Source organism: Chenopodium quinoa, unplaced genomic scaffold (genome assembly GCF_001683475.1).
Source record: "Chenopodium quinoa cultivar QQ74 unplaced genomic scaffold, ASM168347v1, whole genome shotgun sequence".
NCBI classification, from domain to species: domain Eukaryota; kingdom Viridiplantae; phylum Streptophyta; class Magnoliopsida; order Caryophyllales; family Amaranthaceae; genus Chenopodium; species Chenopodium quinoa.
This window is the reverse complement of record NW_018745080.1, coordinates 240,724-262,968: the sequence shown is the minus strand read 5'-3', so window position 1 is coordinate 262,968 and position 22,245 is coordinate 240,724. Positions and strand designations below refer to the sequence as shown.

General features: G+C 40.5%; 1 protein-coding gene across 1 annotated transcript; it reads left to right on the top strand.

Moving 5' to 3' along the window:
* The first annotated feature begins 1,939 nt into the window (after positions 1 to 1,939).
* On the top strand, positions 1,940 to 9,831 carry LOC110709631 (biotin carboxyl carrier protein of acetyl-CoA carboxylase 1, chloroplastic-like). Its single transcript, XM_021887839.1, has 7 exons — positions 1,940 to 2,513; positions 5,761 to 5,814; positions 5,906 to 6,051; positions 6,135 to 6,450; positions 6,599 to 6,670; positions 9,462 to 9,527; positions 9,625 to 9,831. The coding sequence occupies exons 1-7, from the start codon at positions 2,343 to 2,345 to the stop codon at positions 9,646 to 9,648; spliced, it is 849 nt and encodes a 282-aa protein (XP_021743531.1). The 5' UTR covers positions 1,940 to 2,342; the 3' UTR covers positions 9,649 to 9,831.
* The last annotated feature ends 12,414 nt before the right edge of the window (positions 9,832 to 22,245 follow it).

The window sequence follows — 22,245 nt, the reverse complement described above, 5'->3', positions numbered from 1 at the left end:
TAGTTATATATAACAATAAACGTCAATTAAATGTTGAAATAATATTAAGCAAATAGAGTTATATTTGTTTTTGACAAATAAAAAAGAAAATACAAGTTAATCTTTATGATTGACAAAATATCTTAATAAAGAGGGTAAAATCGAAATTTTATGAATTATTTAGGGGTGTTGTTTCGGATGATTTGTAAACTAAATAACAATTGTGTTAGGCCCTGTTCTTTTGAGCTGCTCTATTTTGTTTTGCTTTGCTGAAATCTGCTCTGCTAAGCCCTGTTCTGCTCTACTCTGCTGACTCAATATGCTCTGCTCTACTTTGCTGGCATCCGCTTTATCTGCTCACCCAAAAGCTCAAAAGAACAGGGTCTTACTTCTTCCTTCCTCTTTTCTCCTTCCTTCATCCTTCATCCTCCATTAAAGCTTCCTTCATCCTACATTAAAGCTTGCTCCTTCTTCTTCCTCCTCCTTTAAACCTTCCCCCTTCTAATTATTGCTTCCCCGATATCCGCCATTCCCACTATTCTCAACTCCATTTTCAAAAATCAAGATCAAACATACTTTAATAATGGAGGATATACGTGGTCACCCCTACCCTTTGGGGTTGAGTATGCCCCTTAATTTTACCCTTCTAGGGTTTTCGTTGAATTTCGCCGTCGGATTGGAAAATCGATGGTGTTGCTGGTATAAGGTGGAGATGATGAAGATGGTGTCGGTAGAAGGTGAACACAAGGAAGATGATGGAAATGGTGGTGTTGATGGAAGGTCGGTGAAGATCGAGGAACGAAGAAGAAGACAACTTCAATGAAGAAAGCTTCAATGGTGGTGTCGGTGGAGTACTATTCATCCATCCGAGTACCGTTCTTCAATATTATAGCAATGTCATTAGATTGACGAATCTCGTCAATCATAAAGATTAACTAGGGTTTGCTCCAAATAAAAGGTATATTGTATATGTTTATTCTCGTTAGGGCATAGTCTCCAGTCTCCACTATATATATCAATGTAAAATTAGGGGGTGAATCAATTCCATAGTGGAGACTATGCCCTAACGAGAATAAATATATACGATGTAATATCTTTAAGGAGTGAGTAGGGAGACACTAAGGCCTTGTTTGGTTCACCTTATTTTTACTAATTTGATCTGATCTGGTCTGGTCTGATCTGATCTGATTGTCTGATTTGACCAAACTTTGACCTTAAGTGTACGATAATCTATAAGGAAAAAATGTATCAAGTGGGGTCTTGTTAGATTCGTAATAATGCGTAGTTTATTAATATGTAATTTTCACAATTCTTTTCATTACGAAATTAAGAATTTTTAGCGATAAAAAACCGCACATAAAACGATGTTCTGATCTGAACTTATTTTTTCTGATCTGATCTGATCTGAACTTATTTTTTCTAAAATAAGTAAAAATAAGGTGAACTAAATAAGGCCTAAATGTTTTAGAGTTTTCTCCACTAGAAAACATATTTTGAACCTTATCATGCAACAATATAATTATGAAACTAAAATAATACTCGTTCATCTCAATATATTAGTCTATCTCTAAGATGAGGTGCTTCTCGATTCTATCGGTCTTTTTCTAGATAGAGGGCCTTTAAATAATACAGAGTACGTCGTATTTTGTAACTTTCAAATTAATCAAATCAATCATATCATTTCAAGTTAGGTATCGGAGTTGGTGGGGAACTCACTTTGTGACTATGAGGTCACAAGTTCGAGCCCCAATAACTAAAAAATGCTTGGAAGTAGGGGAATTCCCTTACCTCTCTCTTCTACTCTCAAGCGTTGACTTGTGGACCTGTGCTGGCTAAACCTATGAGAGGTTGTTAGATATGTATTAATATAAAGTTTCATAATATAATTTTTAAAATAATTTTTATTAATATTTAATTATATAAAAATAAAGTCAAACTAGTGCATTGACATGGGTACAATGTTGACTGTGTCATGTATTATGAGATAGAGGGAGTAAAAAAATTTCAAGTTAGAGTATTTTTTTTCATGGAAAGCTTGTAGCCCCTCAACTTAACAGGCTATTGAAACAAACAATGGATCAAAACAAACTTAAGCCCATGGGCCTCCATATCAAATCCTTTCCTTCAAACTTTAAAAAAATGTGAAAATATAATAAATGAGACCCCACAAAATTCAGTTGAGACTCAAAAAAAAAAAAAAAAAAAATAAATAAATAATCTTAAACTCAGAGTTTCTTCCTGCTCCCCAAACCAAAATTCCAATCTCTACTTCTTCCCACCTTTCCCACAAATTTATCGGGTTTCATCACTGCAACACAAAGTAGTCCAACTAACTCACCAATACCAACACTAACACTATTACAATGTCGTCGTGCATTCCTACAGCAGCCGTCGCTGTTGTCGCCGATAAATCCGCCATTAACACCACCACCCCTTCTTCACTCTCTCTCCTCGCCCGCCGTCGTCAACTTCTCTCTCCTTCCAATGCTGCTTTTTCTCTCTCCTCTAAACCCGAGCTTCGTCTTTTTTCCAAGGTTTTCATTTTTCATTTTATTTTTTTAATTTCTGTTTATTTTACTGGATCTGTTTGATTGATTTGATTTGTATGTGCTAGATCGATTAATGATGTATTTTGGATTTAATTTGTGTGTTATGAAATGTTGATCGTATTGAGTATTATGTTTTTCAGCAGTGTTTTAATTAATGCTTTTTATGGTTTTATTTAATACATTTTCGTTAATTTCTATGAACTCTGAATTTGTTAAATCTTGGAGATTAATTGGATTTGTGTTTATAAATGGATTAATGTTTTGAATGTTTAATGCTACTACTATTGGAGTTATTTTCATGATATTTTTTTTTTTTTTTTTTTTTTTTTTTTTTTTTTTTTTTGTGATTTGGAAAGGGTTTGGAATTAGGATTAGTGAAGTCATGCCTTTTTAGTGGACAAATTAGCTCAAACGAATTGGTAAAAAAATGATTTGTTTGAGTTAAGAGATGTACTGTAAGCTGTATGGTAATTCATGATGGTACTTTATTAGTTTATTATGCTTGTACAGTTGTACTTTTTGTTGTTTTGAACTTTCCTGCTTCAATCAAGCATCGAAAACATCCAATTTTCGAAAAATTAGATAATGAAGCTCCATGGATGTTTGTTTGTTTTGGAGCTTGAGTATTATTAACACTTGAACAACTAAGAATTGGATGATGATGATGAAAGGGTTTAGACTTTGCATGGATGATATCGGGTAATTTCAGTTTGTGGGGTTGTTTGAAATGATCTTAACATATGATTCGTCTCTTTTGAGCTAATTTCTCATTACATGAATAGTGCAATAGACATCATTTCATGACCATAGGTTTTCAGTTGTGATGGGATGGTGGTCTAATATAGATAAGAGCATTTTTGTGTAGTGATCTTTGCTGCTGCTATACACTGTAAGTGCGTTCACCATTATTATGACTGGGTATAGTTGAGCAAGAGAGCAAGTTTATAGATTAAAGATCTTTTGAGCAATATTAGGTTTTAAGAAATTTTAATGCTTACTGTTGTCATGAATACGACTAGTGGAAATGAGCTCGATACTTCCTTCCGTGGAGAAAGAGGAAGATTATGTGTTGAAAGGTTAATGTATTCAATCATCTCGTTGAGGAGTGCTATCATGGTTGAGGGGTTTCGTTTTACTGCGTGTTTGTGCCTCATGAGTTAGGCCCATGTTATATCCACCTAAACTACCCTCTAGAGGATAAATTATAGAGTAATGTGGGATCTTGATTGGAATGGAGCATTTATATAGGTACATCCAAAAAAAGGAAAATGGTGCATGCTTTTAGGGATGGAGCAATTGCTAGGCTGTAAGAGTGAATGATTCGGTTTTTGAGTTAAACTTTTGTCCGGCAATTTTTTGTGGAAACTCTTGCCAGGTTTCATGTGTTTGGCCATTAACTTGAGAGAAAATATTTCCATGGATGTTTGCTTGTTATAGGGCTTAAATGAAGTATTCACAATTAACATATACTTAACTGAGAATTGGATGATGATGAAAGGTTTAGACTTTGGATTTGGGTTAAATTCTTGATTTGTCTCATTGAGCTAGTTTCTCTCAGCACTTATAGTGCAATAGGCAACACCAGAGAAATATAGGTTGTGATGGTTTGGTGGTCTTGCTAAGTTGAAGGTACTTCTGTGTAGCTGATAGATAAAAGAACTTTTGAGCAGTTTAAGCTTTTAAGAAATAGTAGTGCATAGTGCTGTTATAAATACAAGTATTGGAAAATGTGCTTGATACATTCATAGAGAAAGAGAAAGATTATTTGTTGAAAAGTTAATGTGTCTCAATCAATTGGCCGAGGAGTGCAAAAATGGCCAAGGTTTTAACCCCTTTAGTGCGTGTTTGTGCCTCGTAGGCTATGTTCCCTCCAACTAAACTATCTTCTTGAGGATAAACTATAGAGTTATGTGGGATCTTGATTATTTCCTCTATCCCTATTAGGGATCCCTAAAAGTATATGTTGATGAGTGGAGTTGATGAAAATGTAAACTAGTGGGAGTGTGGGACTACATGTTGACGAGAGAGTAATGCAATGAGACCACACGATCATGAATGGAATGGAGAATTCATTTAAGGACACCCAAAATGGAATATGGTGCATGCTTTTAGGGGTGGAAGGAGTAGTAGTTATAGGAGTAAAGGATTCATTGTGTGAGTTAAATCTTTTGTCCGGCACGAATATGAGAAAAAAATATTTCCTATTGCATTTGTTTGCAAGGAACTATAACGTTGCAATATAGTTAGGTCAAAATTTAATATTTACCCCCACAAAAAAGCATGCAAGAACATTCATTTGCAAAAAAAAAGCTAGAAATTATGGCATATGAAGGCCATATATAATCTATTACTAGTTCTCATATAAGAAAGTATCCTTTTGCTTTTTTATGTTTCCCTTTATTCTCCTTTTGTCTCTTTATTTCTTGCTTTGATCCTAAACAATGTTTTCTTTTCCTCAATTGAGTGTAACACAAAAGGTTGTTTCAAGTTATGAAACTGATTTTTTGTTTTATTTGATTAAATTGTTTCATAGCCAACATTTTCAGTCTTTGACATAACAGTTGAATTTTTTAAAAGATTGAATTGATATAAGATTAGCATTTAAGACCCTATAGAATTAACCAAAGCTATGCAAAGTTTTGTTGAATATAGCTAGTATAGCTCTGTAAGAAAAGTATCCTCCCACCCATAGTCCCAGACACTCCCAGAGCACAACACATCATATTATTGCATTTTTTTTTTTTTTTTTGGTCGGGCATATTATTGCATTTTGGATGTTCTTGTTGTGACTCATTATGTGTGATGTGTAAAATAATTGTACTTTTAAATGGTAAAAATGTGAAGCACTCCTGAATCAAAGTTATACTAAGTTATACTAACTCATTTAACTGCAACATTTTAATTTTCACACTAGCCAACACACTATTTTGACCATTAATATCTTTAACCATGTATTAGTAAAAATTATAAGAAGTTTATTTTTTGGAAGTATACATGGGGACGAATCAAACAATCTTGTACAAAAATACATTGATTTAAAAAGTAAAAGTTATGGTCAAAGTAGGGCGTATGAATAGGGTAAAACTGCAATCAAAAGCAAACTGCAATTAAAAGCAAACAGTGAAGTATTAAAGAAATTGTAGAAGAGAGGGAAATTAGAGAATGGTAGGTGTTGTTGGGGCATCTGCAATTCTGCATCATTAAGAATTTCTTCTTTCTTGTTTTATTGCAGAGTTCCCAATCTGTTATCACACATTCTGTTGCAGCTAAGGCCCAATTGAACAATGTAAGCTTCTTGTAACTTTGTTTTCAAGGATTATCCTTATTCCAAGAAATTTCTCCATTGATATTCATTTCCCACTTTGTTGTCTCCAAAGGCTAGCAGAGGTGAAGCTTCAAGTAAATCTGAAGCTTCTGCAAAGGAGACAAAGAATGGCAAGCCATCAAGTGAGTCTATTTCAACACCAGTGCCTACAGAGGAATCTATATCTGAATTTATCACCCAAGTTGCTGGTCTTATCAAGTACTGGACTTAGTTACTCTTTCTCTTTGTATGTAATTTAATCAAGCTTAAATATGTGACAAATCTTTTTTATTATTTTGCAGGCTTGTAGACTCAAGAGACATTGTGGAGTTGCAGATGAAGCAACATGACTGTGAACTATTGATTCGTAAAACGGAAGCCATTTCACAACCATCACCCCCTCCTATGTATATGATGCAGGCACCTTCTACACCTACTGCACCACCACAAGCTAGCCCACCTGCTTCTTTGGCAGTAGCCACCCCTGCACCCACAACGTCCCCAGCACCTGCTCCACCAGCTGCCAAGCCAGCCAAGTCATCAGTTCCTCCCCTAAAGAGCCCTATGTCTGGGACATTTTATCGAAGTCCTGCACCTAATTCCCCACCATTTGTAAAGGTTAGTATTTTTACTTGCTTTTCCGTAATGGCCTTGAAATTTGTTTATTTATCTTGCATGTTCAAGTTCATTATTTCAACCATCATTGACTCATTGTAGATTGTAACTAAATTTGAGTTAATTTTTTTTCCCAATATTACTATAATAGGTTGGAGACAAAGTGCAGAAAGGACAGGTTGTATGTATTATTGAAGCCATGAAGTTAATGAACGAAATTGAAGTAAGTCTCTGATCTATAGTCTGCTTAGATTATGATAATTTTGATAGCTACCATTCTATCCTACTCCGTAATATATTTTTTTCATGTTATTTAGCTAACATCATGAGAATTAGTTATTGTATGTCAGTTTGAAACTTGAGGGGTTTTTTTTCCTGATCCTCCATGCTCACATATTTGTCTACCTTTCAGTTGTGATTTCTGAAATCCATGTAAAATATACTTAATAAAATGAATGGTCTTATCTGTTGGAGGTGGATCTTTTAATACCAATGAGAGAAGTGCCATTAATATCACAATCTTTTATGGCTTTATGCTGCTAATCGACCAACAAAGAGCATTACAAACATATTCTCAATTTTGTTGACATATTATTTATTAAAAATGGAAGGAATAAAAACAGCATGTCCATTCCACTGACCGCCAATATGGTATTGATACGTTACTTTCATGTCAGGCTAAACTTGTGTAGGTTAAGTAAATTTTTGCACAGTTGGCTTCACATCAACACTTTCTGCACTTTGTCAAAAGCATTAGGTGGCCTAGCTTTTGGTTAGTTGAGTTTTGACAATATTGCTTCAAAGTTCACCATAGCTAAACCCAAGTCTCTTTTATTGAGCATTTTAGAGTTGTGGAAATACTTCTTCAAAAAAAAAAAAAAAAAAGAAATAGGTTTGGAAACACGTTTTACCATAATTTGGACCTTGGTTAGGCTCATGCATAATGCTCTTATTTATGCGCTCAATGCTGATTATACTTGCGTTGAATGTTCTGTGTCATAATCCTGATGTAGTGCAAAAGGTGAAGATCCCACATCCACCCCCAAACAAGGTCCAATGCAAGACCATATTCAATGGAATTGCTACTTAATATGGGTAATCTTGGATTTCTTAGGGTTTATACACAGTGCTCTGTATAGATATCACTATTCAGATACATTATGCGGTTATACCTAATCACTGTTAAATAAAAAGATGGGATTTGTTATAATGAGTGAGTATGGAGGAAAGCAGTCAAAACTTGACTTGCTGAAATGGAATCAACATTCTTTCATACTCATTTAGCTGTGTTCAGAGGTCTAAGAACACTCTCATCCATGAGTAAAATTTTCCTCACCAATCTCTCTTTACTTACTTTCTCACTCTTCCACATCACTTTTCCCACGAGAAAATTTGGTGAGGAAAAAAATTATGCTCTCCCACTTTCGCTTTTTCTCTCATTTAATTAATCTAAAATATGGTAATAATAATATTTACACTTTGTTTGGATAGCAAAGAAAGAAGAAAAGGGAGGGAAAGAAGAGGAAGGGGAGGGAGGAGAAAGGGAGGGTAAAGGTGAACTCCAATTTCCCTTCAAATCTCTCCAATCTTGAAGGGATTATTTTTATTAAAGAGAGAGGGAAAACGGATCCCTCCTTCTCCTTTTCCTTCCTTTCCCCAATCCTTCACCCAAACAAGAGAAATTGTCCTCCTCCCTTTCTCTTCTTTTTCCTTCTCTTTCCTTCTATCCAAACAAAGCGTTGGGGAATGAAAATTGATTTAATTTGTTTTGATAGAGAAAAGTAATTTTATAAATTGTGTAAAAATATAATAAAATGGTCTCCATTTATAGATCTCAAAATTGTATGATCATTGATATATATCTTCTTTTTTATTTAAAAAAGTTTTGGCTAAAAACAACGGTTAAAAATAGTAACGTTACAAATAGAGCTGATAGGGACACATGGCAGGATCTAATTTGTTCTGTTTTCTTGATAATGAAACCAATTTTTTCTCACCGAGTGAGGAAAACTCTCTTTCCCCATGAGGAAGACCAACCCACCCCATTGATGGAAGATGTAGAGTGAAATTTTTCCTCATAATTTTACCTCATGAAGAATTTTATTTACCAGCGTTGGCATTGCTCTAATTATGTAACTTTAATGGAGTATAAGTTTATGGATTATGATAAATTGCTATTGCATGGTTTTTATTAATGTCCATTTTTCTTATCTGTTCCCATTGCAGTTTCAGATTTTTGACTGATCAATTTTTTTGTCACCTATTTTCTTTCTTCCATGCTTCCTAAAAAGATTTTTTCCTGCATTTGCTAGGCTTATTGCTACTGTTTCTTATTAGGATCGAACTTTTTTGTCTATGATTTAGCCTTTCTGTTGTAGAATCTTGTGAGGTGGGCATGCCACATCCCAGCCTAGGGTTGACCTTTCTCTGTTTCCTGCCCCATCAGCATTCACTGTTAGAGATTTAACAAGTGCTCCCTCTGGGCCTTTTAGGCCACACAGTCGCACTGAGTTACTGTTGTTTTCACATTATTGCAACAATGTCACTTTCCTCTTTCACCTCATAACAATCTTTCTCTAAGCTGTTTTGGGAAATTGTAGCTGACTGAATAGCTAAGTTGTTTTATAATTTCCAGATATGGATCGGTCAATTGTAGTTTGGCAGATCCTGATTTCATTTCGCTTTCAAATAGTAGGGGACCCTTTGGCCAATTTGATTCTTGATGTGTGAGGTAAAACTTGATTGAGTTGGTAGCCTAACGGCCACACCTTCTGCTAGCTGAAATGACTTCGCCTTAGAAGAGAAAATTTTTTTGATGATCAATCAGCATAAAGTGCAGCACTTTTCCGTCTTCAGTATTGTATGTAGTCTATAGATCCTTCATGATGATCAAAAGATGAGTGAAAACTATGTTCATAATAGATGGACACTTCTATATTTCCATCTTAAGATGGCAACAATTTGGTTTGTATGGCCTGCAAATTGTAAATTCTGATAAAAACTTTTTTCTGTAGGCTGATCAAGCCGGGACAGTTGTCGAAGTTGTAGCAGAAGATGGGAAACCCGTCAGCTTAGACACAGTAAGTTCCCTTCTTGAATGCTTTTATTATGGAGTATACAAACTTGTTTTCTGCTTCCAACAAAAATCATCTTTGACTTGTCTTGGTGCCTTTGCAGCCTCTATTTGTCATTCAGCCGTAGATAACGCTAACCAGCCGTACAGCGTCTGTATGATTATTGGTTAAACACTCTTTTAAACTGGTAGACGAAAAAAATTTCTAATTGAGATGAGGTGCTAGATGAAGTCGAAAAAGAAATTGTTATTTATTTAATTATTTTTTAACCATTTTGATTTACTCGTTGGGGAATTGTCAGTTGCTTTTTTCCTTTTTGTTTCATATTGCTAAAAATTACTTTAGTTTTTTGTCTGACATGAAGTTTTTGTAGGACAAAATTCTCCTATTTTGTGCATTTCCATTTGGACCTTTATATTTCTCCATAACTAGAACTATGTATATGAACGTGTATTTTTGGAAATTCTACTACCATTAATAAGAATTTTAAGATGCAGCAAAAATTGAACCATACTTAATTATCTAACCTGAAACTAGTTTAACCTGCCTAACTTGGTCCGATTTGAAAATTAATGTGACTAATTGACAATAATCTTAAATATAATCAGATACACAGAATTTTATTTTTTTTAAAACGAGATACACAAAGAATTGAATAGACTTATAGCTGAAAATCTTCCCAAAAAAAAAAAAAAAAAGACTTAAAGCTAAATTGAATGCCTCATTGCTCAATTATAATTTATAACCATTATTTGGTTTTTGGTCATAAGGGTAAATCTGTCTTTTACATGTTGCTGGTAATGTATACTTGTATAATGGTGTCGTCGTATAAATTCGCCCAATTTATCCTTGCAATTATCATGCTTCAGTGCTTCTAAAGAATATTATCAATCAAAGCACAACTAATATGTGTTTAACGTGTTGGTAACAATTCAATATAACAAGGATTCTACTCGATCAGTAGTTGTTAATGAACCCAAACGATCCTAATATTGAACGGGTGACACGAATAAGCAGTTTAGATCAAGTTGAGCATATCGTATGCAATCGAGCAACTAAAAAAGACTCCTTATACGTAGAAGATATGACAAACAAGCAATTTAAAGAGCTAAACTTTTATGTTTCACTTGTAATAACAAGTATCTTTTATAAATAAGTGGCGGATCTTGGCCACAAATATTAGAGGGGTTGGGATTTGAATTTTAATTACTTCTTGCTCAAAATTAATTATTATGTCCTAATATTTTATAGGTAAAATATGTTAATCTAAGTCTATTAACTAATTAATTGCAATAATTTACTTAGGCCAAGCTCCAAATGGCCCCGGTGGAAGGTCCCTTTGCAAATATTGGTCATAATTTTTAGGAAAAATTGTCAAAAATAATACAAACTTTGAGCGGTCCGCCAAAAACAAGTCAATCTTTTTATTATTTCTAAATAATACAAACTTTAGGGAGTGTCCGCTTTAAACAAGTTATGATCTGTTGGTAACTTGTTTAACAGGTTATATGGGACATGTGTCATCGTTTTATTGGTTTGATAATTTAATTTATTTTTTTTACATCGTTTTTAATTTATTTAGTGTTTTTAATTATTAAAAATTTAATTAATATTAATATTATTTTTAAAAAAAAAAAACCCACCAATTATTATTATTAAAACATCTATTTTTTTTAAAAAAACATTATTATTATTATTATTATTATTATTATTATTATTATTATTATTATTATTATTATTATTATTAAATGAAAAAAACCTTATTAAAAAAAAAAAACCATCCATCACCACAGCCCAGCCACCACCCCCTCTCCCACCGTCAGTCGCTACCCAAACCCCTCCATCCCCCTAGCACCGGGCCGATTCGACCCCTCCTATTCCCTTGCCCCGATTCGACCCCCCTCCCATCCCCCCTAACCGGAACGTTGAACCCCCCCCCCCCTCCCCTTCCTCCACCGTAAGCCGGCGCGACCAAAAACCCGAAACCCCAGACCCAAACTCGAAATCCCATAGCCCAAACCATCCCCAATTCGTTAAGGTTTGGATTTCGGGTTTGGGCCGGTGGTTTTGGGTTCCGGTGATGAGGGTTGTGTGGGGAACCGAGGAAGGGAAAGGGAAGGGGTGGGGCTAGGCTAATCGGCTGGCCGGCGCGAGGGGGAGGGAGGTGGTTTGGATGGCAGCCGGGGGTGGGGCAGGGGGTGGCTCGGCTGTTGGAGGGAGTGGGAAGGGTGGTAGTGGTAGGGTTTTTTTTTTTTTTAAATAATAATAATGTTTTCAAAAAATAATAATAATAAGTTAATTAATTATTTTCTTTTTAACACAAAATTAATAAGTTTTGATTAGAAGTAAATTATATTGTCAAATGCTTTTATTTATAAAAAAAAAAAAGTTAACTGGTCATATAAGTTGTAGGTAAATTATCTTGTTTAAAGCGGACACCCCCCCCCCCCAAAAAAAGTTTTATTATTTAGAAATAATCAAAAGATTAACTTGTTTTTGGCAGACTACTCAAAATTTGTATTATTTTTGACAATTTTTCCTAATTTTTACTAGAATCAAATTTGACCCTATTCTAATCTATGCTTTGCCACTTTATGGTATCAAAGATTTAAAACATGTTTACAAGTAAATTCTTTGGGTTGTTATTTTGGCATAATAACTTAGACTTTAGTTGGCAACTGATAATAACCAATTGTTAGGTGAAGTATTGGTCTACTAAAAATATAAGTACATTTCTTTTCAAGTAAAATGAAGTAAATTTGTGGTAAGTTATAGTGGTGCTAAAAAGTTAGGCAAAACCTGAAGAAATTATGAAATATAGCTATCAGCCTATCACTAAACACCATCACAGCTGCAGTAGATAAATTATTTGTGTATTTTTTGACCTTTCACTACCATGAAGAAGTTGTACGGAAAGGGATTTTCTTTTTTTTTTGGGGAATAAAATTTATGTCTTTTCGAGCAATCAAATTCAAAGATGAGAATCGATAGCAAGTAATCGAATATCCAACTCACCAAGGACCACTCTAGAAAGATTAAGAATTGTCTCAAACTAATTTGGATTTCAAAATTTTTTTGTAGACCTTTTTTTTTATATATATTGTAGTACATTCAATTAATTTTTTAAATATTTTCCTCGATCTTGAATCAAAAGTAACAGATTGTCGAATTCGCTATTGAATTAAGATGGTTTATGTTTCGGGGTTTTCTGATGTCCTGCGGGAGAGTTACAATTCCGAGACTGGAACCGGACGTCTGTACCTGCAAAATAACGGAGACTCCTGTGAGCTCTGCCTCCAACGGTCAAGTTAGTACCTGATTAAGGAGTAATTAATGCGGAAATTAAAGTAATAAGGTCTCTCTAGGTGAGAATGTTTAATGTAGGTAATCTGCTTTGTTAGCGAGATCATCCGGTTATTAGTGTGTTCCGTAATGTTTTTCGCGTGTTGTTTTTGTCCCCCCCCCCCTTAATGAGGATTAAGGGAGGTATTTATAACCTTGGGAAACGTGCCCATCCTAGGTTTAGGTAAACCTAGGGCCGATTGGGCTTCCCTCGGAAGTTGGGCCTGGGTGGCCGGTTTCTCCATTAGGCATGGAGTATGCCACATGTCGTGACATAACAGGTCCAAGGTGGACGAATAAGCGCGTGCCACGTGGCAAGCCCTGACAGTTCCAACTAGGGGACACTTGGCAGGTCCTGATTGGCCCACGTGGCGCATTCCGATTGGTAGGAGCAAAATCCCCTAATCATTTGCCCCTCACAGGTGGCACGTGATTGGTCACGTGTTACCTGTGACAGGTGTCGCACTGTAACGGGCGACGGCCTGCTACAGGTGTCAGTCGGCGAATGGACGAGAGATTTTCCCGCCCAAATTTTGAATTCTGGAAGTGACCCTTCGCCTTCTCACTTCGCCTATATAAGGGAGAGTTGCCTTGAGTCATTTTCGCACTTTGAGAACTATTTGAGAACATTCGGACCCCTGAACTTGCTCTGACATTTTGGACAAGTCTGCCTACCGCCTGTTCTGACAAGCCGACTGCACCGGATTTCCAAAACTTCATCAACCGTCACTCGTTCAGGTAACTCAGTTCTCTTACTCTTAATTTTCTTTTTATTTTCTGAAATGGCACCACGGAAGCACACGACACGACCTAGGTTAGTGATCAGCCGGTCACCGGGGACGGCTGAATCTAGGACTAGGAGTGTCGCCTGCCCTTTTCCGGACCCATCTTTGCCCTTTATACAAAGTCCGACTGTATCTGTGTCTATGCAGAGCAGGATGGCCAGAACAAAAAAGACAGCTAGGATCTCAAATTCAGACGGCTCCTCCCACAGGGTGCCGATTAGTGAAACATCTGACCAGGCGCCAGATGTTGAAGTGAGACAAGGCGGCCTGGATGCCGGCAATTCTGTGGGGGGAGTCATAGTGACCCCTTCCAATTTAACAGTTAACAAATCTGCTCCTTTTCAAAGAGAGGAGGCGGGCCCCTCCGGGCGAGGGGAGGAGTCGTCCTCTTCAGACTCGTCCGAGGACGACTCCTCGTCAAGCTCTTCTGGCCATGCTTCTTTGGGTACAGAAGAGAAAAACAGCCGCCTGCAAGAGGCGAGACTTTCTCACACAGTTGAGAAGGGGGACAATTGGGCGGAACCATCCGCCTCTTACCGAGAGCTAAATACCCCCTACTACTGCACGGTACCTCGGGGCCGAATCACAACCATGCAAGAGAAAATGGAGAGCTTTATTGCAAACCACACCATGGGCCCCGACTTTCTAGTGTTTGTGCCGGATCTAGAAGACACAGTCGTCTGGCCGGCTGGTTCCAGTTATGATAGCGCCTGCTTTGGCTGCTACGAGGCGGCGATCAAGGCAGGGCTGCGCTTCCCATTACATCCGGCTGTTCAGCGGATTTTGGATGGGTATGAGTTGGGGTTATGGCAGTTAGCCCCAAACTCCTGGGTCAACGTACTCGGCTATGTGGCCGGGTGCGAACTGCACGGGGTGGAGCCGAGCTTCGAGGCTTTCGCCCATATGAACTATCTCAGCCGGACCCCTAAGACAGGCGATACCGGCTGGTATCAATTAACAAGCCACAGGGGCTACCTCATGACGAGAGGTAAAGCAAACAAGTGGAAGGACTGGCGGAGTACCTTCCTCATCATTGAGAGTTCAGACATTGAGCTGAACAAGCGCTTCAATAGGTGGAACAGGAATCCGCCCCTTCTTGCAGGCGGCCGTAGCATGCCGCCTGTTCCCCCCAAGGCTAAGAAAGAGATCCTTGACAAAGGACTCTTTAAAGTAGAGTCGAGGGTCGACTCTACTTCAGGGGTACGAGAGCAAGTACCCCTGCACTGCGTCCCGAGCTTCAAGTGGCTCTATGACGAGTACTTTTTGGCCGCCTGTGGCCTCAGCAGTCGGTGCTCAAGAGGTAGTCGGCCTGTCGAATACTCTGTTGTTTTATACATTTGTTGTTTATCTTTTATTAACTTTGCCGTTTGTTTTTGCAGCTGACGCCATGAGCAAAATCACTGCCTCCAAGACTGCGGCGGCCATGTTGCGGGCCTCTATTATGCAACAAGCTTCAACCGACTCCCCCAAAAAGGGGGCACCCTTGGTGAGCTCCGAACCTTTCACCCTCTTTTTGGAGTGTTTATGCATATACTGACTTTTTTCTTCTGTTTTAGACGGGTGCTCCAAGAGCTTCATCTTCCCAACAGCCGGACCCCAAGGCCCGGAAGACGACTGTTGGGAGCTCTCCTGGTTCTGCCAGGAAACAGGTGGCGGCTGAGAAACAGCCGGCCACTTCTTCTAAAGCTCCAACTGGGCCGCCTAGAGGTATGAAGTTATCCTTGTAAATTTTAGACTTGCTCTCTTCTTCTTTTTTTTTTTTTTTTTAAGTCTAATCCGTTTGTTTACGCTTGATGCAGCCGGCCCCCAGGGGCCTGACTTGGTAGAGATGGCCAAGTCTATGATCAGGGCAGTTCCTCCGTCTGAAAGGGAGGCGGTCAGGGGTGTCGGCTCCCTTGACCTTGACGGGATTGCAGGGGTCCTTGCTGAGGTATACTTAGCATATTTTTTAGTATTTGAATATTCTGGACGCCTGTTTTCTTTTTTGTTTGGAAACTGACGCCCGTTTTTTTTTTACTTAGGCCCTGCTCCGAGTTAACGGCCTTCGCAAGCCGCTTGATCGGAAAAACAAAGAGGTAAAGGCTGCAAAAGCTATGGCCGCCTCTGACTGTGACAAGGCAATGTTTCAAATTGCCCAAAATGAAGTACTGACCATTGATATTCTTTATTATCAGGCGCAGGCTACCGCCGCTGTTCGGGCTCAGTTAGAGGCGGCCCAGAAGAAGAATGACGAGCTGGAGGCGACCATCACAAATCTCCAGGCCGAGCTGAAACCTCTTCGCCTAAAAATGTACTCTTACGAAGCCATGGAGAAATCCTTGGCCAGCGTAAAAGAACGCCTGGTGAGCCAAGAGAAGAGTCTTACCCAAGAGCTCTCGGAAAAGGCCGAGCAAGAGAAGAAAGAGCTCGTCCGGGAGATGATGGAAGACTCCGCTCAAATCCAGCGCATGACATGGGGCCGCCTCTTCCCCAGTGCCGACTTTGCCTCTTGGGAAAGAACGTACCGCCAGTGTTCGGAAACATATAATCAAGAGATCCTGGCGGCTGCTCAAGAAGAGGCGTTGGGAGAAGCGTTGGAGGAGGAGGAGGAGCCGGTTGTGGCGCTTGTGCCACTTGGGGGTAAGGCATCAAAAAAGGATGCAGCTGAAGCCGAGTCCAACAAGAAGAGTGCTGACCAGGCGGCAGCTGCTAATACTGAACTGCCCCCTTCTTAAGCTTAATGTATTCTTTCCACGACCTGCGTGCCGTTTGCTTTGTATTTACCCGGCCAGGGGGCCGGGGCTTTGAATATTTTGGTGGTCTTTAATGACCGGCTTATTTTTAATGAATTTTTGTTTTGCTTCAAATTTGTCCAAGTATTCCATATCTAATATCCCATTGTTTACTAGACCGACTGTTGTACATGGCCGAACGTTGCAGACAGGTACGGATAGTTAGTATGCCGCCTATGCCCCTGGACGACTGGTTGTCTGTTTCCAGGATAGACGATCAGTCGGCCATTTATTCAATCGGTATTCGAACTATTTTGTCTGGATCCTTTTTAGGCAGGCGGGCCTGTCTTTTTGTAATTTTAACCAAGTAGGAAAGTGGTCTGACCAAGTAAATAATGTATTACCTAGTCGTCAAGGAATTGAGTAGTAGAGAAAACAAGCGGCGGGCACCGGTTGTTTCCCTTTATTGCCAATGTTGTTGGCTTTTAACTCATAATTTTTTAACCTAGCAAGAGTAGTGATTGAGGGCCTCTGCTTGTTAAAACAGGCGGACGACTCATACCTTTTAGGCTCCATACTAAGTTTGAGTGACTATTAACATAGGAGTTACTTAGTCTTCGTCACAATCTAGATTGAGTAGTAGAGGTACCAGGCGGCGGAGGCCGGCTAGACCCCTTGATTCGCCAATGTTTGTTGGCTATTAACTCAATAGGTTGTTAACCTAGCAGGAGTAGTGGTTGAGAGCCCCTGTTTGCTACAGGCGGACGACTCATACCTTTTAGGCTCCATACTAAGTTTGAGAGAGTGACTATGAGTTAACTTTGGAGTTACTCAGTCGCCGTCACTCCTGTTTGAGAAGTAGAGGTACCAGGCGGCGTAGGCCGGCTAGACCCCTTGATTCGCCAATGTTTGTTGGCTATTAACTCAATAGGTACCCCCTGCATTTATCCCCAGTAATACAGGCGGTCATCTGACTCAGATGTCAACTGCTACCACTGGTTTGGTTAGTGATAGAGTTATCCTTGTCTCAAAAACGGCTACGTGGTTGCCCTTGGGGACAGTCGTATAGGTTCCGTGTAATTAGTTTATAGAACAATGTTCCACCCAAAAGGGAGCTGCTCTCTGCGACGAATTTCATCCGGAGGGATGCCGTTGGACGCCTGCTATGATGTTGGGACAGGTCGTATTAGTTTTGTAGATTTGATCAGTTGGCTTGACGCCTTGTTTGATCATTCGGCCTGTGGCCTTGGTAAGTTCTTGGTGAACGTAGGTGCTAAATAAAAGGAGGGTAGCCGCCTGTTACGCACAGGGTCGGCCAGGCCCTAATCTTTTTAGCTAAGTATTAGGGGGGTGGCTATGTGTTTGGAACCAGTCGGCCATCTTCTTATGGAGAGTAGCCGACTATATTCCCAGGCGACATGCCCCTATTGTGAGTGAAATACTCAATGGAGAGTGGCCGACTGTAAGGGTACAGACGGCATGCCCCTCTGAAGATAGAGTGTAAAACTCAATGGAGAGTAGCCGACTGTAAAGGTACAGACGACATGCCCCTCGTAGTACAAAATTGAATAGTAAGTGCAAACTTTTATTAAGTAGCTCTTTACTTTACATCATTCAAAAGAAATATTTCTTAAGATTATCTACATTCCAAGTTCGAGGCAACGGTTGTCCGTCTGGTGTTTCCAGACGGTAGGTACCGTCCCTGACTTCCTCATAGATTCGGTAGGGTCCTTCCCAGTTGGGAGTTAGTTTTCCAGACTCATTAGCCCTACCAACTGCTTCCATTTTTCTAAGTACAAAGTCCCCTACTTTGAGTGGACGCCTGTGTACTTTTTTGTTGTATGATCTAGTCTTTCTCAGGCGATAGATCTCATGGCGCAAGACAGCATTGCCCCTCTTTTCAGGAAGTGAGTCTAATGCCAGGCGCATGGCTTCCCAGTTTGCCTCTTCGTCATATAGCATCACTCGAAGAGTCGGCTCGTAGTGTTCTATTGGAAGAACAGCTTCCGCGCCGTAAGTTAGGAGGAATGGAGTTTCTCCAGTCGCCCCTTTTTCAGTCGTCCTAATGGCCCAGAGAACATGTGGTAGTTCATCCGCCCATAGGCCGCCTGCTCGTTCAATCTTTTTCTTGAGACCGTCTGAGATGATTTTATTAAAGGCTTCTACCTGGCCGTTTGCTTGTGGACGGCCGACAGATGCAAAGTAGTTTGCAATTCCTTGGTCACCCAACCAGCTTTTGAGAACAGGCGTCTCAAATTGGGGACCATTATCAAAAACCATAGACATGGGAACCCCGAACCGAGTGATGACATTTTTCCAAATGAATGAAATTACATCTTTCGTCTTGATTCCCTTTACCGCCTCCGCCTCTACCCATTTAGTGAAGTAGTCAACGGCAACAAGTATGTACCTTCTGCCGCCTGTAGCAGGCGTATATGGACCCAGAATGTCCATGCCCCACTTAGCAAACGGTAGTGGGCTGTGAATGGTAGTGAGGTCAGTAGCCGGACGGTGAATTAGTTTGCCAAACCTTTGGCACTTGTCACATTTTTTCACCATCTCCATTGCATCTGCTTCCAAAGTAGGCCAAAAGTAGCCCTGCCGCCTTGCCCTTTGAGCAAGCGTCCTACCGCCTATATGAGAAGCACAGTAACCAGAGTGAAGATCGTCTAGTATCTCTCGTCCTTTTTCTGGAGTAACACACTTTAAGAAGGGTTGAAGGTACCCCCTCTTGTGAAGTTCTCCCTTTATCATTTCAAAACAGGAGGCTCGTTTTTTCAGTGCTGCCGCCTGTTGAGGATCATCCGGCAGTGTACCGTTTGTCATATATGCCCTGATTGAATCCATCCAGGTTGAGCTTCTGTCTAGGATTCCAATAGGGTTTTCCTCGATGATTCTCTTCTCCATTACTTCCCAAAAAACAGTTCGAGGAGTATCAGAGGAGGCGGATGATGCTAATTTTGACAGCGCATCCGCCTGGTTGTTTTCTGATCTCGGCACTTGGATCAGATGGAAATCCTCAAGGGAGCCGACTGCTTGTCGGACCGCCTGTAAATACTTGATCATGGCCGGATGGGTTGCTTCGTATTCGCCATTGTACTGACTCACTATCAATTGTGAATCGGAATAGGCGTCTATTTTTCTTGCCCCTGCCGCCTTGCACATGCGGATCCCGGCTAGTAAAGCTTCATATTCTGCCTCATTGTTTGAAGCCTGAAAACTGAAGCGTAGAGCATACTCGAACCTGTCGCCCTCTGGCGACTGACATATGACGCCTGCTCCACAACCATTTGAAGTAGAGCTTCCGTCCACATATACCTTCCATACTTGGTCTGGAACTTGAGAGTCAGGAGGACGAGTCATCTCTACAATAAAGTCAGCAAAGGCTTGCCCCTTCACTGCTTTTCTAGGCTCGAAAGTAACTTCGAGGCTCTGTATTTCTATGGCCCATTTGATCATTCGGCCTGACGACTCCATGATGGTCAGCGGCCGCTTGATAGGTTGGTCTGTATACACGACGACTGTATGTGCCAAAAAGTAGGGCTTCAATTTTTTAACAGCCATGAAGAGTGCAAGACCAAATTTCTCCACTAGGGGATACCTCAACTCGGCATTTTTCAGTACGTGACTGACAAAGTAGACCGGGAGCTGACAGCCGTCCCTTTCAGCAAGGAGAACAGCGCTTATCGCATGATCAGAGACGGCCAGGTACATGTAGAGAACCTCTTTGGGCAAAGGGCTGACCAGCCTCGGCAAGGAATGCAAGTGAACTTTTCATTTCTGGAAGGCGGCCTCAGCATCCGGCCCCCATTCAAACCTTGCCTTTTTCTTAATTTCCTGGAAAAAGTATAGGCATTTGTCGCCTGATCGGCTTAGAAATCTTCCCAAGGCCGCCAAACAACCTGTTAACTTCTGAACCTCTCGGATGGTACGAGGCGACTGCATGTCAATGACCGCCTGCACCTTCTCAGGGTTCGCTTCTATTCCTCTCTGATTGATAAGGAATCCGAGAAATTTCCCAGACTCAACTCCAAATACACATTTCTTGGGATTGAGCATGACATGGTGCCGCCTGAGTGTGGCGAAAGTTTCTCGGAGGTCCGACAGATGATCTTTCTGAAGTTTAGTCTTGACAATCATATCATCAATATATGCCTCGACGTTTCTCCCAATCTGATCAAAGAACACAGTGTTTATCATTCGTTGGAAGGTAGCCGGGGCATTCTTAAGACCAAACGACATGACCGTGTAACAGTATAACCCCTGATCAGTGACGAAGGCCGTCTTCTCCTAATCTTTCTTCCATAAGGGAATTTGATGGAAACCAGAATAGGCGTCCATGAAACTCATCAAGGCATGGCCGGCTGTTGAGTCGACCAGGTTATCAATTTTAGGCAGAGGGTAACTGTCTTTGGGGCACGCCTTGTTTAAGTCTGTGTAGTCTACACACATTCGCCAGGTGCCATTCGGCTTTTTAACAAGCACCACATTTGCAACCCAGTCTGGGAAGTAACATTGCCGAATGAACCCTGCATCAAGTAATTTTTTAACTTCGGCGGCTGCCGCCTGACTTCTTTCTTCGCCATGGTTCCGCTTCTTTTGCCGTACCGGCTTCTTTTTCGGATCCACGGCGAGTTTATGTACCGCCAGATCAGGACTAATGCCTGGCATTTCATGGACTTCAAATGCAAAGATGTCCTTGTATTCTTTCAATAGGTTGTGAAAGTCGTCACCAAGGTTTCTCAGAGCAGTCGTCCCAACTTTGACTGTTCGGTCAGGACGTGAGTCGTCTAAGATCAGGTCCGCATGCTCACCAGCCGGCTGAGGGCGGAACTCATCCGGCCGCTCCTCTGCCAATGATTGCTATTTTCTTGCTTTTCTTGCGGACTCTGTCTGGGACGCCTTTCTCTTTTTGCCGCCTGCTTCTTGAACAGGCGCACTCTCCTTGACATTGTCAAGGTCTGTTTTTTCACCACTTGACCCAGTGGCCATAACAGTGGGCTTGACATCCGAGAGATAGCACTCTCGGGCCATCCTCTGATCTCCCCTTAGGGAGCCGACTGTTCCATTATCCCTCTCAAACTTGAGCAACATAAGAGACGGGATTATAACAGCCTTGGAATTATTCAGGGTTGGTCGACCCAGAATCATGTTGTAGGCCGAGAGTTCCTCTACTACTAGGAACCGGACTACCATGTGTCGTCCTTCCCCTTTTTCGCCCAGGCGAATGGGTAAATCTACTCGTCCCAGTGGGTGGACGACTCCTCCTCCAAACCCTATTAAAGGGTGGGAGGCCGGATGTATGCAGTCAGTCTGATATTTCAGTTTCGACAGACATTTGCTGCTGATGAGATCTGAGGAGCTCCCGGTATCTATGAGGATTCGGCCAACTCTCTGGTTGGCCACTTTACATTCAATAACGAGAGGGTCGTCATGCGGCCCCCTTACCCCTCCTAGATCCTCTTCAGTGATGACAATCTCAGGAAATGTATATTTGGACGGCCGTTCTTGGTGAACGGAATTTACATCTAACCGCCTTATATTATCTTTGTTGCCCCTAATAGTGGGGCCGCCTCCTGAGAAGCCGCCTGCAATGGTGTAGACGACTGCATCATCTGTATCGGAGCTGTCGGCCTGTTGATTCTTTTTGGCCGACAGCTTTTTTGAGGAAGTGTTCCCCGTAGATTTCTTGACATAAGTGTCAAGATCACCTTGCTCAGCCAGGCGGTCTAGGTACCGCATAAGACTGATGCAGTCATTGGTGTGATGACCAACGTCATCATGATAAGCACAGATTTTATCTTGGTTCCGGTTGTTTGCAGAACCCTTCATGGGGACCGGCTTCTCAATTGAGATCCGTCCCTTGTTTTTTTTAGGATAAACTGG